This window comes from Geotrypetes seraphini, chromosome 7 (genome assembly GCF_902459505.1).
Source record: "Geotrypetes seraphini chromosome 7, aGeoSer1.1, whole genome shotgun sequence".
NCBI classification, from domain to species: domain Eukaryota; kingdom Metazoa; phylum Chordata; class Amphibia; order Gymnophiona; family Dermophiidae; genus Geotrypetes; species Geotrypetes seraphini.
In genome coordinates this window covers 153412212-153428003 of record NC_047090.1, presented here as the reverse complement: position 1 = coordinate 153428003, position 15792 = coordinate 153412212, and the positions used below count along the sequence as shown (strand labels likewise).

The 15792-nt window shown below is 40.5% G+C and overlaps 1 protein-coding gene across 1 annotated transcript in view; it reads right to left on the bottom strand.

The window, feature by feature from the left end:
• AHNAK2 (AHNAK nucleoprotein 2) overlaps window positions 1-12965 on the bottom strand; it is a 133091-nt gene extending 120126 nt beyond the window's left edge. The window contains exon 1 of the mRNA XM_033953266.1: window positions 12833-12965. Coding sequence (XP_033809157.1) covers window positions 12833-12887 — 55 coding nt within the window. The 5' untranslated portion in view covers window positions 12888-12965. The remainder of the gene's footprint in view (window positions 1-12832) is intronic.
• Window positions 12966-15792: the final 2827 nt, after the last annotated feature.

Here is a 15792-nt window from a genome sequence, read left to right as displayed (position 1 = left end):
TAAAGTTGAAAGGGGATAGATTCTGTACAAACGTAAGGAAGTTCTTCTTCACCCAGAGAGTGGTAGAAATCTGGAACGCTCTTCCAGAGGCTGTTATAGGGGAAAACACCCTCCAAAGATTCAAGACAAAGTTAGACAAGTTCCTGCTGAACGAGAACGTGCGCTGGTAGGGCTAGTCTCAGTTAGGTTGCTGGTCTTAGACCAGAGGGCCGCCGCGTGAGAGGACTGCTGGGCATGATGGACCACTGGTCTGACCCAGCAGTGGCAATTCTTATGTTGTTAACCCTCTCCTGGGCCCAGATGCTCAAAGCTCTTGGAGCTGAAGCAAACAGCACTAGCCACATACTACAGGAAAAGCTCAGAAACATAGCCCTCCGATGCTCCGAGCTATTGATTCAAAGCATATGCACGCTACAAAAGCAAGGGGAGGAACGTGTTTTATGTATGGGCAGTTTAGGTTTTGGAGTATCGGGCCCTTGGGGTCTAGGACGATTCAGCGGTCGTTTCATCGTAGCCATTTCAGAGTGGCCATTTCATTGTGCTGATCTTGCCACAATAAAATGACCAAAACAGAGGATCACCTGCTGTGGTCACTTCGAGCCAGTCTATCCAGTGATGGGTTTGCTGGAGTGGGAATGGCCAGGGGAGAAGGTGCGCGCAGAAGAAACTGCCTTTGGCCTCTATTTTCTATGCGCTTGTATTGGCAGTGCCTGCTGACGCGTACCCAGTGAGTAGCGTCATGAATGGTACCTGTGCCCCGACTCAGTGTTTCAGCGTTTGGGGGGTGATGCCCTCCCCACACTCCCCAAAATGTTTTCCTTCCTCTCTCCTCCCTGTCCCCCATCCCCCCTGTCCATGATCCGGTACCTCCCCGTCAAGCACTCCCACCGGAAGGGGACGTTTCATTGCAGCCACACTGAAATGTCCCACGATGAAATGGAATCATCCCATACAAGAAAGTTGACCCTGATTCCTCCAACCAAAACATAAAACTTGCGGAGAGCTGATGTCCAAGTTAAAGGTTTTATTAAAACAAATAAATAATCCACATACAAATGTCTAGGGCCTGAACCACTGGAAATATATAGACCCAATACGGTCCGTGTTTCGACACTACTGTCTTCTTCAGGGGTCCCTGTAGGTCCTAACAGCAGGCTTGTGGATTAAATATAAAAGAAAATGAAAAGATCTCTGCACTAGTGAGATAAACTCATCCTGCTGTTAGGACCTTCAGGGACCCCTGTAGAAGACAATAGTGTCGAAACACGGACCCTGTTGGGGCCATATGTTTCCAGTGGTTCAGGCCCTAGACATTTTTATGTGGATTATTTATTTGGATTATTCATTTGTTTTAATAAAGCCTTCATCTTGGACATCAGCTCTCCGCATGAATCATCCCATTCCATGGGCCCATGGCCCATAGTTTGGTTTTTGCATTATATCACCATATCGCTTTCCACAATGAACAGCAAAGCAGCACATAGCATTTTGACAACTACCACAATGAACAGACATGAGAAACCTTTACAAATATTGTATGCAAATCTCTCTGTGCATAATCGTTGAGGGTAATCCTGAAAATCTGACAGGAAAGGTGTGCCTCCAGGAAATGGATTGGTGTGGACAAGCAAAAGCAGAGCCCTTGTTTCTCTAATATAGAAAACATAAATCTCTTGTCTAGCTCTGATTTGTATTAGAAGGACAGCAGAGTCCATGTTTTAAAATAAATACATAAAAACAGACTCTAAAGGGTTCTCAGTGAAACCCTGTGAACTGGGTGGAGAGACAGCCCAAGAAAAGGAAAAAACAGAACCTTGTCTGACAAAGCTGGCACCAACCCCCCCCCCCTGTCAGAAGCCAACATCAAAAGCTGGGCTCCGTGTCCAGTTTCGGCCTGGCATCTCACCAGAGCCATTAGCGTCCTCGTGACTGGGTGTGAGGGGCTGCAGAGAAGGAAGCTGCGTTTCAGAAAGACATTTTCCTGGTGCATACAGTTTGAAGACCATTATCCCCACCAAGCCGTGGCGTTCAGTTTTTATTTTTTTAATAATGGCTTTTCCATTTTAAAATAGAATTGAGGTACTCTCAGATACCCGCTACCAGGATCATCAAAGATCTCACTGGATATATATGTGCGGGTTCAGATATCAATCATCGAGTACCAAAGTATGCAAAGAAGTGCTCTAAAGTGCTTAGTGAAAATAAATATTCAAAATTAAATAGAAATATATTGCACTTATCTTAATACACCCTACGGGACCCGTTTCACCCAGCTTGGGCTTCTTCAGGGGTCAATTATCTAAAAAATGAATACAAAAACATATTAAACACATCTTAAACCCTCATGTGTACTTATATCTATGACTGTAATGCAGATGAAGTGCCTTTAAGTTTAAAATTTAAAGTTTAAAATTTAAGGTATAATGACTTACGTGTATTGTCTCGGGTTAACAAGACAAAAAATGGCGCTCTAGCATTGAAAACGCCAGCGCATGCGTGTTTAAATACTAAATCCTTATAAAATGAGCGCATGCGTGAAAAGCTAACTTAAATAAAATATATTTGTCAATAAAACACCCTCCAATCTATCATGCTGTTTAATCCCTTTGGTGTCATGGTTTGTAGTCTATAAATCCATCTGATTTCTCTTTGCGCCAAACGTCTTTTCCTATCTCCCCCTCTGTAGTTAGAATCTTCCTTATCGATGCAAAAACACCTTAGATCTTCAAATTTATGTTTGGCAATAGAGCAATGCTCCACCAAAGGAGCCGACATTTTATTATGTTTAATGTTAGACTTATGTTCTATCATGCGAGTTCTAAAACTCCTAGATGTCATCCCGACATACATTTTTTTGCAGGTACAAAAAATAACATAAATCACAAAATCAGAAGAACAAGTCAGAAATTTGTTAATGTAATATGTTTTTCCATCAACTGGATTGGTGAAGGAATTTGATGTAATGGTCGAAGCACAAATACTACAGTGGCCACATCTATGGAAGCCATTAGGTAAAAGATTTCTTTGCGGATCTTCTGCACACATATCTCTAGACGAGGAAAACAGTTCTTTTAAGTTACGTTCACGAGAAAATGCCATTCTCAATTGTGTTTGTTCAAAAATTTTCTTTGTCTGAACTATTTTCCAATTGCTTTTGAAGATCTTGGCTAATGTATTACCATCATTAAAATACTTCAACACACATGTCATAATCTCATCGTTTTGATCATTGATTTTGTTGTTCGTTTCATCCATCAACCACTCTCTATGTATGTATTTCGCTCTCTTTTGTGATTGTTTTAATACATGCTGAGGATAACCCCTCTTTTTTAATTTTCTTATAAAGTTCTTGGAATGAGTAGAATAATCTATATCTTGAGTGCAATTTCTTTTAATACGCAAAAGTTGTGAGAATGGTAGATTTTTCTTCAAATTATATGGATGACAGCTATTGTAACTCAAAAACGTGTTCCTATCGGTGGGTTTAGAATACAGATTGAATACAAATTTATTAGAAATTTGTGTTATTTTCAAATCCAAAAATTCAATCTCGTGTGAAGAATATTTCATTGTGAATTTTAAATTTTCATCACAACTATTCAACCACTTAAAGAACTCATGTAAGCTATCAATAGATCCTTCCCACAACATTAGGATGTCATCAATATATCTAAACCATTTGAAAATATATGGTTCAAACGGTGAATTCCGTATCCAGGTTTTCTCAAAATCACACATATACAAGTTGGCAACAGAGGGCGCAAACACTGCTCCCATTGCTACCCCCGATTTCTGTTGGTAAAACTCATTATTATATATAAAAAAATTTTCTCTCATAGCAATTTGTGCTAGATTCAAAATGAAGTTAGATGGAATGAAATGAGGTCTTATTCTTTTTTCTAAAATGTCCTTAATGACATTTAAAGCTTCACTTTGCGGAATGGAGGTATAAAGTGATGTGACATCTAGAGAGACCAACACATATGCAACATTCTGTTCAGTGATCTTTTCAAGTTGCTTCATAATATCCTTCGAATCTTTGATGTATGATTCTGATTTGATTACTTCGTATTTTAAAAACTCATCTATAAAACTAGACAACGGCTCCAATAAAGATCCCTTTGCTGACATTATAGGGCGACCTGGAGGGTTTTCTAAATTTTTATGAATCTTGGGTGCCGTATACAAAATGGGAATCATAGGATTAGGAGGATTCAAAAATCTATAGTCTTTCTGTGTCAAAAAACCTTGTAGTAATCCCTGGTTAGTAATTTGTTGTATTTTTCTCTGCAATTTTGTAGTAGGATTGAAACGTAAACGTTCATATGTTTTCAAATCTTGTAACTGTTTCAGAATCTCTTCATTATATTTACTTTTGTCTTGGACTACTATAGCTCCCCCTTTGTCTGCTCTAGTAATGACAATCGTTCGATCTTTAGATAGGGTCATAAGAGCCTTCCTTTCATCTGTAGTTAAATTATTGTGTCTAAATGTCTGTTGATATTGTTCTTGCCAATTTTCTACATCTTTGATAACACACTGTTTAAACGATTGTATAATGGGATCGAGAGGGGTGGGAGGACACCAAACACTTTTTGGAGGTAATATGGAACGATCATATGTAGGAGGTACTTCACTAAAGTAAACTTTCAGATGTAGTTTTCTTATTAATTTTTCTAAATCAATATGAAACTGTACTTCGTTGAACTTAGTCGAAGGTACGAAAGATAAACCAAGAGAAAGTACCTTGAATTCAATAGGAGTCAACGGTCTTTTTGAAATGTTGATTACCACTGATTCCGATTCGTTTGAGACCGAGTGTTTGGTCTTTGACGTTGTGTACCTCTTCCTCTTATCCTTCCTCTTTTGTTGTTTGTCCTATTGAATTCAAGGTACTTTCTCTTGGTTTATCTTTCGTACCTTCGACTAAGTTCAACGAAGTACAGTTTCATATTGATTTAGAAAAATTAATAAGAAAACTACATCTGAAAGTTTACTTTAGTGAAGTACCTCCTACATATGATCGTTCCATATTACCTCCAAAAAGTGTTTGGTGTCCTCCCACCCCTCTCGATCCCATTATACAATCGTTTAAACAGTGTGTTATCAAAGATGTAGAAAATTGGCAAGAACAATATCAACAGACATTTAGACACAATAATTTAACTACAGATGAAAGGAAGGCTCTTATGACCCTATCTAAAGATCGAACGATTGTCATTACTAGAGCAGACAAAGGGGGAGCTATAGTAGTCCAAGACAAAAGTAAATATAATGAAGAGATTCTGAAACAGTTACAAGATTTGAAAACATATGAACGTTTACGTTTCAATCCTACTACAAAATTGCAGAGAAAAATACAACAAATTACTAACCAGGGATTACTACAAGGTTTTTTGACACAGAAAGACTATAGATTTTTGAATCCTCCTAATCCTATGATTCCCATTTTGTATACGGCACCCAAGATTCATAAAAATTTAGAAAACCCTCCAGGTCGCCCTATAATGTCAGCAAAGGGATCTTTATTGGAGCCGTTGTCTAGTTTTATAGATGAGTTTTTAAAATACGAAGTAATCAAATCAGAATCATACATCAAAGATTCGAAGGATATTATGAAGCAACTTGAAAAGATCACTGAACAGAATGTTGCATATGTGTTGGTCTCTCTAGATGTCACATCACTTTATACCTCCATTCCGCAAAGTGAAGCTTTAAATGTCATTAAGGACATTTTAGAAAAAAGAATAAGACCTCATTTCATTCCATCTAACTTCATTTTGAATCTAGCACAAATTGCTATGAGAGAAAATTTTTTTATATATAATAATGAGTTTTACCAACAGAAATCGGGGGTAGCAATGGGAGCAGTGTTTGCGCCCTCTGTTGCCAACTTGTATATGTGTGATTTTGAGAAAACCTGGATACGGAATTCACCGTTTGAACCATATATTTTCAAATGGTTTAGATATATTGATGACATCCTAATGTTGTGGGAAGGATCTATTGATAGCTTACATGAGTTCTTTAAGTGGTTGAATAGTTGTGATGAAAATTTAAAATTCACAATGAAATATTCTTCACACGAGATTGAATTTTTGGATTTGAAAATAACACAAATTTCTAATAAATTTGTATTCAATCTGTATTCTAAACCCACCGATAGGAACACGTTTTTGAGTTACAATAGCTGTCATCCATATAATTTGAAGAAAAATCTACCATTCTCACAACTTTTGCGTATTAAAAGAAATTGCACTCAAGATATAGATTATTCTACTCATTCCAAGAACTTTATAAGAAAATTAAAAAAGAGGGGTTATCCTCAGCATGTATTAAAACAATCACAAAAGAGAGCGAAATACATACATAGAGAGTGGTTGATGGATGAAACGAACAACAAAATCAATGATCAAAACGATGAGATTATGACATGTGTGTTGAAGTATTTTAATGATGGTAATACATTAGCCAAGATCTTCAAAAGCAATTGGAAAATAGTTCAGACAAAGAAAATTTTTGAACAAACACAATTGAGAATGGCATTTTCTCGTGAACGTAACTTAAAAGAACTGTTTTCCTCGTCTAGAGATATGTGTGCAGAAGATCCGCAAAGAAATCTTTTACCTAATGGCTTCCATAGATGTGGCCACTGTAGTATTTGTGCTTCGACCATTACATCAAATTCCTTCACCAATCCAGTTGATGGAAAAACATATTACATTAACAAATTTCTGACTTGTTCTTCTGATTTTGTGATTTATGTTATTTTTTGTACCTGCAAAAAAATGTATGTCGGGATGACATCTAGGAGTTTTAGAACTCGCATGATAGAACATAAGTCTAACATTAAACATAATAAAATGTCGGCTCCTTTGGTGGAGCATTGCTCTATTGCCAAACATAAATTTGAAGATCTAAGGTGTTTTTGCATCGATAAGGAAGATTCTAACTACAGAGGGGGAGATAGGAAAAGACGTTTGGCGCAAAGAGAAATCAGATGGATTTATAGACTACAAACCATGACACCAAAGGGATTAAACAGCATGATAGATTGGAGGGTGTTTTATTGACAAATATATTTTATTTAAGTTAGCTTTTCACGCATGCGCTCATTTTATAAGGATTTAGTATTTAAACACGCATGCGCTGGCGTTTTCAATGCTAGAGCGCCATTTTTTGTCTTGTTAACCCGAGACAATACACGTAAGTCATTATACCTTAAATTTTAAACTTTAAATTTTAAACTTAAAGGCACTTCATCTGCATTACAGTCATAGATATAAGTACACATGAGGGTTTAAGATGTGTTTAATATGTTTTTGTATTCATTTTTTAGATAATTGACCCCTGAAGAAGCCCAAGCTGGGTGAAACGGGTCCCGTAGGGTGTATTAAGATAAGTGCAATATATTTCTATTTAATTTTGAATATTTATTTTCACTAAGCACTTTAGAGCACTTCTTTGCATACTTTGGTACTCGATGATTGATATCTGAACCCGCACATATATATCCAGTGAGATCTTTGATGATCCTGGTAGCGGGTATCTGAGAGTACCTCAATTCTATTCTATAGGTATTCTTAAACCTTTAGTCATACCAGTCTATTTCAGAGTTGTTCTGTTGATTACTCAGACTTGGTACATTGTGGTTTTTTAGTATTTTCCATTTTAAAGCAATTCAACTAGATTCATTACACATAAAATAATCATCTCCCTTTTTATTGACCTTTTTTTTTTTTTTTTACTGTCTCTACCAGGGCTGGATTTAGGTATAAACTAGACAAGCTACGTTTCACTACAGAAAATTAAGAGGCCCCGTTTACTAAAGTGCATTAGATTTTGCATTTACCATGGTTTGATGCAGCAAATTAACATGTAGTAGCTGCAGATTTAAAGCTGCAGCTATCAGGGCTGTGCCCTGAATTTTCCATTGCAGGTCATGCATTTACATTTGCATTAGCACATGGTACACGTTTGCATTTAGCTTGGAGGCACTTAGCACCCTCTATTAGGAGGTTAAGTGGTGATGTGCTCATTAGTTGGTTAGCACACAATAAGTACAGCATGTTAATTGCTCTATACTCTCCATGCCCATTCTCCACTTATGTCCCATCTAGTTCCACCGCAACACATAATTCCTTTAATGTGTGATTTAGCTCACAGTACCCTTAACAATATCGCAAAAGTAGTTGCTAAGTTTAAAACAGAGAAACATAAAAGCGTGATAGCAGATAAGGGCCAAATGGCCAATCCAGTCTGCCCATCCACAGCTTCCACTATCTCCTCCTCTCCCTATAGCAGGGGTTTCAAACTCAATCACATAAGGGGCCAAAATCTAAAACACAGGCTAAGTTGCGGGCCAAATTTTTTAGTCTTAGTAGAAGGATTCTGGGTTAGATGGACCATTGGTCTGACCCAATATGGCTCTTACGTCCTCATGTTCCTCAGAGCGATCTCCATTGACCACTACCCTCTGTCATCTTCCACTCAACCAGTTCCTAACTCAGTCTGTCACTTTGGGACCCATCCCGAGGGCACTCAGTTTATTTATTAGACATCTTTGTGGAACACTGTCAAAGGCTTTGCTAAAAATCTAAATCTAAATGCCCCACATCTAACGCATGCAGTACATAAAACCAGATAAATAGAAACAGGGCCTCACTTCTCTTCATGAAGTCTCTCAGTGCCCTCTTCCTTAGCTTGCGTGCACATGGTGACATGTTCACACAATGCAAGCAACACAGAAACCTCGAGCGCCGGATCCAATCAGTGGGCGCACAATTCATGAGGACCCTTCTCCTGCATCCCAGTCATTTCTTTAGATGATTCAGGCATCTTCAAGGTGATGAGTAGAAAAGTTGTAATGGAGAGCTGTAGAAAATCCAACCGATGGGAACGGGCGGAAACTAAAGACTGGGGATTAGGGGGAAGCAGGGGGAAATGGGTAGGGCTCGGGCATGCCCAGTGGGGCCCGGGCACTGCACGTGCTCAGAGAAAAAAAAAAAATCTCTCTGAGCTATTGGAGAGCTTATCCACAAATTGGGAGCTGTTGGGACAATACCCATATGTGGCTGACTCATCCTGCTTGTCCTAGGAGAACAAATGAATTTCTTCCTGAACAGTGCAAAATATAGACAGCAGATGTAAAATTTCAAAGCTAACATATTTCAGTAACTGAATTGAAAATAAAATCATTTTCCTACCTTTGTTGTCTGGTGATTTTATTTTTTAATCTTTTTTTCTGCCATCTCTCTCCTCCTTCCCTCTCCCTTCTTGTGGTCTGACATCTCTCTCCTTGCATCACCCCCTTCCCCTGATCTGGTATCACTCTCTTCTCCTTCCTGTAGTCTAGCATATATCTTCCTCACCTTCTTCCCTTCCCTCCTTCTCTCCCCTGTGTCCAGCATCAACCTTCTCCCCCTTATATTCAGTGGGATTTAGTCAGCTGGGAACGGCTCTGAGCCGGCTAAGTTCTGTTTGGCCAGCTATCTAGCGATATTTAATTTCGGCTCAGACATCCAGGTACCATATATAGAATCTGGAGTCAGCACATAAGTGCAAGGAAAGATCCGATCTGATCCATGGCCGGGGGGCTGATTCACGAATCACCTTCATGCAAATGAGGGCAATTGAAATCACACCCCCAACCAACCACCTGGATCGCTCTACAGCAGGGATCTCAAAGTCCCTCCTTGAGGGCCGCAATCCAGACGGGTTTTCAGGATTTCCTCAATGAATATGCATTGAAAGCAGTGCATGCACATAGATCTCATGCATATTTATTGGGGAAATCCTGAAAACCCGACTGGATTGCGGCCTTCAAGGAGAGACTTTGAGACCCCTGCTCTACAGCGATCCCGACACATGCGCAGACCATCTGTAGATGGTCTGCACATGCGCTGGCCCTCCGTGCCCGGCAGAGCAGGAAACTTTACTTTTTTTTTTCTTTGCAAGCCCGTGGTTTTAACCCGCTTTAAACCCACGGGTTAAAACCATAGACTTGCACTACGGGGAAGGGCAAGAGAGTCGGGGGCAGAGGGCAGAGAAGCAGGGCAGAGAGCAAGGCGGCAGGAGGCAGGGCAGTCGGAAAGGACCTGAGCGACTGGTCCTCAGCAGTTGCTTATTTTTGGATCGGTCAGCCCAGTCGGTGTCCCTCATTTTTTTTTTTTTTTTTTAGTGAATCGCTGCCTGCCTACATTTGAATGCCGTTCCCCCTCATTTGCATGCGCAGATCGGAGGATGATCGGGACAGAGGTTAGTGAATCGGGTCAGAAGGGAATTGGGTCGCAATCGGGTCAGAGGGGAATCGGGTCGCAAAGGGGTCGCTAAGTGGTCGGAACTTAATTGATGGGCTTAGTGAATCTAACCCTAAGTGTAAGCTATAAAATGGTGCATATAAATTCTAGGGTGCAAATCTCATGGCCATGGGAGGAGCATGAGCGGATCATGGGCATTTCTAAGTTAGGTGCACTGCTATAGAAATGGCCGATCTGTGCGTGGGTATTTAGGCCTGGTTTTCATCAGCCCAAATGGGAGTGCCTAGATGTTTGTCACACATACAGGCACTAAGCATGATTCTATAAACTGCGCCTAACTTCGGAAGTGTTTTACAGAATTGCATAAGCGCTGTCCTTTATCACGCTGATTTCTTAGGCGTCATTTATAGAATATAGGCCCAACAGCAACTGCCTTTGAGCTGGTGTAACTGTTTGCATTCAACTTCAGGCGCACCAGTGTTGACTTATGCTAGTAAGCTCTCGTGTTAAGCCCATGGCACTGGAGCTCCTAAATCTTGGTGCTAGTTTATAGACTATCACTTAATACCTCTTCGTGAATAAAATCATTATAACAAAAGAATGGGTCACAATGTTAACAGAAATCTTTCAACTAATGCTTGGGCTTTAAAAAAAAACCTCTGACTTGAAAAATGTGTCTCTATCTAAAGCAGTGTCCTGCAAACTTTCTCAAGCAGTGGTACACTAAACGTAGTGGCCATGACTTGAGGCATCCGAAAGTGCACGGGTGTTGCTGTAATGACATCACATGAATGCGTGATGTCATCACGTTGACGTCCAAATATGCATCCTGGGGGGGGAGGTGCCAGCAGGGAAGAAGGCTGGAGAGAAGGAGAGGAACGTGTCCTGTAGGCAGTCAGCTGGTGCCGGCGCTTCTCCTCCTCCCAGTGTGCCGCGGCACACCTGAAATCTCAGGAGGCCCGCTAGTGTGCCACGGCACACAGTTTGCAAAAGACTGGTCTCAAGTGAAGCCCTGTTACAAGGAAGAACTTCTTGATTTTTAATCTGTCACGCACGCTCTCTCGACCGTTGCTGGGTGAACGCCAAAAATGAAAGACGGCAGTTTTGCTAATAGAAGGATTAAGCAACCTTTGGGAGACCGTCAAGTCCAAAAGGAATGTGGGTGATGGGAGTGAGGAAAACTGTTACCCGTAAAAATAGCATAATGCAAGCATTCCTTTCATGGATAGTTTTGCGATGCAGCACGGCTGCTTATTTCAAATATCAATAGAAAAATATGTAAAAGCATTTAATGACACAAGTCTACTTGTTTTTATTTAAGACAGTGCAAATATCAACAAAATTAGATTTCAAAAGTATCGCCAATCTCGAACGAAAGAACTTCAGAACTCACAAGGAAGAAATATATCTAAAGCAATCAGGGAGCCCATCTGTCAGCTAAGCTATAAAAAACCACATTGACTTTTGTTCCCATAAAATATAGATTAGTTCCAGTAATCAAAGATTTTTTTTCATTATCAGAAAAAAAAACCCCCGCAGATCTGAAGGGAAAAAAAATAAATCCCAAAGATGTTCACAGGATAGGAAACTACTATAAATGGGACTCATTCAGCTTTTATCCATCCTTAATTTCCCATTATTGGATTCTCCCAACAGAAATTAAAAATATATACATACACCCCGTTCATCTCTGTCCACAACTATTCCACCTAGATGTATTACAAAAGTCAAATAATAATAATATATGCCTCCAGGGTGGCTTAGCATGTCTCCATATTGGTGCAGGGTGGAGACAAGAGACTACGCCATAACTGCAACATACAACACACACTCTGTGAGCAAGGCTTCTTAGTCCAGTGACCTTCTCTGGCCAGGTATGAACGAGGCTGAGAAAGAAAAGTAAATAATTTGCCATGACCTACTGCACTAAGAAATGTACTGTGGGTCCTTAAAAAAAATATTGGAACCACCTTGAATGTTCAAGGCCCTTCAATATTTTCATCTTTTATGCCTGTGGTTTGTATGAAATTGCACAGTTTTTGCACTTAAAAATAAAAGAACATGCACAGCTAATAGATAAAAATGTGTCTTTGGTGCAATAAACATCTCCTGTGGAAACAGTGAATTATCAGCATACAATCAAACTGATTGCATATCAAACTGTATATTATATCTATATAGCCTTGTACTATCTACATCTATGTGACAAACATATAGAGAATTACATCTTATTAACATCCATTCTATAGTTGTTTTGGGACAATTCATTATATTTAGTTTTCAGCATGCAAGCGTTTTTGTTTCAGAAAAAAAAAAAAAACCCCACCCGGCTCCTTAAACTCAAGCTAGACCTTCACAAAATGAAAATCATTTCTTAACATTCTAACGCTTAAACTCCGGCCTAACGCAGCTTATAGGCAAAGTTTCTGCTCAGCAACGCCGGATTCTTCCCAGGCTCTGATTCCAGCATCCCCCCCCCCCCCCCAGTCGGAAGCCACACCCAAAGAGCTGCAGGGAGAGAGGATCCGGCAAGACACAACAGCAATGGCAAAGTATAGAAAAAGTAAGCCCACCGCTGGCTGGGGATCCTTGCCAGTTGGGAAGAACCAGGTGGAAGCAGTCGCACATCTTGGGCTGCAGGTGACCGGCTGGGCTCGGTGCAGAGGCAAACGCCAGGAGCCCGGAACTAAAGTGCTGACACACTGTCTCTCTTCGCCTCCATCAGTGGGTTTATGTCCCTGGATAGTAACAGAATTATTCAAAGCCGTCCTGGCACGCATTACGTCCCATTGATCACCGCCTGTTGCAAAGGAAGCAGGGATGAAAAAAAAAAAACAAACCCACCACACTGTCTCTCCTTTGCAAAGGTTTCTGAGGCATCATATTCGGCCCAGACTGTGTTTTTAGTCGGGCTTCCAAATAAGATACTTGGGGCTGGGGAGGGGAGATGGAGCTGCACAAAGCGAATTTCGTGGAGCAGAGGATGGTCTGGTTTGCAGAGTGGCCTCGTCTGTTTCATTTAGCTGGCTCATAAATCGAAGGCTGAATGAAAGAATCAAGATACAAGTAATTTTGATAGCCCAGCTGCCCACATAGATAAAGGCCATTATAATATAAATAAGCAGAACTTAAGTTACACTATTTCAGTTCCTGTTTTTGCCACTCAATGAGGCTGATGTCCTGAAGTGCAATTTTTTTTTTTAAATTCCAGAAATGCATCCAAATGCTTCGATTTCTGCAAGTTGCACAGGGTGTTTGGCCTCCCCTTTGGGTAAAGCTTTGTGCAAGGGTTCGCTTATTCATAAATAAGGAGTTATAGGCAATGTAAAGCAGGGGTGTCCAACCTTTTGGCTTCCCTGGGCCGCATTGGCCGAAAAAAATGTTTCTAGGGCCGCACAAATGCGCAAACACTGCAGCAAGACAGAGGAGGGAGCCGGCAAGACGGTAAACACCCAGGGGCAGCAGAGGAAAACACTGCATCGCCCTCGACCGGGGCCACACAAAATACTTCACGGGGCCGCAGGTTGGACACCCCTGCTGTAAAGCATTCATTAACAATGAATATTTGGAAAGACTGACGCTTGAAAATGTCACCACAATTTAAAGAGGATTACACCTAAATAGCTTATTTCCATGGGTTGCAAACCTTCATGCTAAAACCTTCAAACCTGGAGGATAGCTATGAGAAACCTAAGACAAGTTTGAAAATTCTTCGACAGAAAACAATTCCAACTTTTGGTACGATCTCTTATCCTAGGCTTATTAGACTACTGCAACATACTATGGGCTCCTTTTACGAAGCCGCGGTAGCGGTTTAACGCACGTAATAGCACGCGCTAAACCGCCGGACGCACTAGCCGCTACCACCTCCTCTTGAGCAGGCGGTAGTTTTTTGGCTAGCACGGGGGTTAGCGCGTGATTAAAAGTCCCACGCGCTGAAGCTGCTAACGTGACTTCGTAAAAGGAGCCCGATATCTCCCCTGCCCACAATTACAAACAATACAAAACACAGCCCTAAGACTCATCTACTCACTAAAAAAATACGACCACATCACAGAGGCATACCAAGACTCACACTGGCTCCCAATACAAGCAAGAATACACTTCAAATTCCATTGCCTACTATTTAAAGCTATAAATGGAGACAGCCCAATCTACTGGAATAACCAATTAACTCAATCTACCTCAACCAGACACAGGAGAACCCACACACTAGTCACACACCCACCTATCAAAAATGTCATACAACCTACTGGCCAAAAAAAACTCGGATATGTGAAATATCAGTAATGTAATGTGCCACACTTTCACAAAGAATATATTGATGTCATAAATAAGTGTAGGCAGTGCTGCTTTGGTTTTGATCAGAGGAGACGTTCTTCACGTCCCGGTTAAAAGTTTTGATCGGATTCTGCTACACCCTGAGGCAGCAAGTTGGTGAAACGCTGGCCATCGTCGGTGTACCGATCATAGATAAGTTGAAAGTTTTTTCATCTATCAATTGCATAGACAGCCCTGCTTATAGTTTATTTAACAGGGAGTGCAATGGAGGTTTTCTGCCAATGAAGATTACCACCCAACCACCTTTTTCCACCATTGTGGTGGTGGGAGGGCATTTGCCTGAGGCTTTTTCCTCCGTTTTTTGAAACATACACCCCCTTGAACTAAAGCAGCACTGCCTACACTTATTTATGACATCAATATATTCTTTGTGAAAGTGTGGCACATTATATTATACAACCTACTGGCCACCCGAGCAGCAAAGCTGGACAGACAACTCACAAATCTGCTATCCTTGACCACAGACTCCAAAACCTTCAAAAAAGAAACAAAAACCCTACTCTTCAAAAAATACATTAAACCTCTATAACAGAACCAGATCCGCCCCGAGCTTCACCCAAAACACTATCTACTTAGCAAATCAAAAAATATTCAAATCTCTCATTAGGCATTTATTAGTATCTTGACAATTCTCATGTAATCCACTGAATGTATTTCATAGCATCATGACAATTCTTATGTAATCCGCCTTGAACCGTAAGTTAATGGCGGAATAGAAATCACATAATGTAATGTAATATCGCCTCAATGTTTGTTTCCTTATGAGGAAAGATGAGAAGAGGGCACTGTTTTAAGGTTTCTAGTTGCAAAAATCCATGCAAAGGAAATCATAAGCCTTGTCTTATGTCTTTTCACACTTTGGAGGCCTTCTTAGCCTGAATGTTACTGCAAGCCCATGCTAACTGCTACTGCGTACTCAAACCAGTCGATGTGGTTACACAATCCTGTGCATGGGCTGGGGGCAAGAATGAGATGGCTCATGAGCAGAAATGGGGAACGGACAGAGCTGCAGAGATGAATGTACAAGTTGCAGGATTTTGATTTAAAAAGTCTAAAATATTTCCAAAGGATGGCTCTCTTGTGCATGGGGGCCGGACCCAACATATTCCGTGTTATAATATAATAATATAACAGTTTATATACCGCAGGACCGTGAAGTTCTATGCGGTTTACAATAATTAAAAGATGTTAC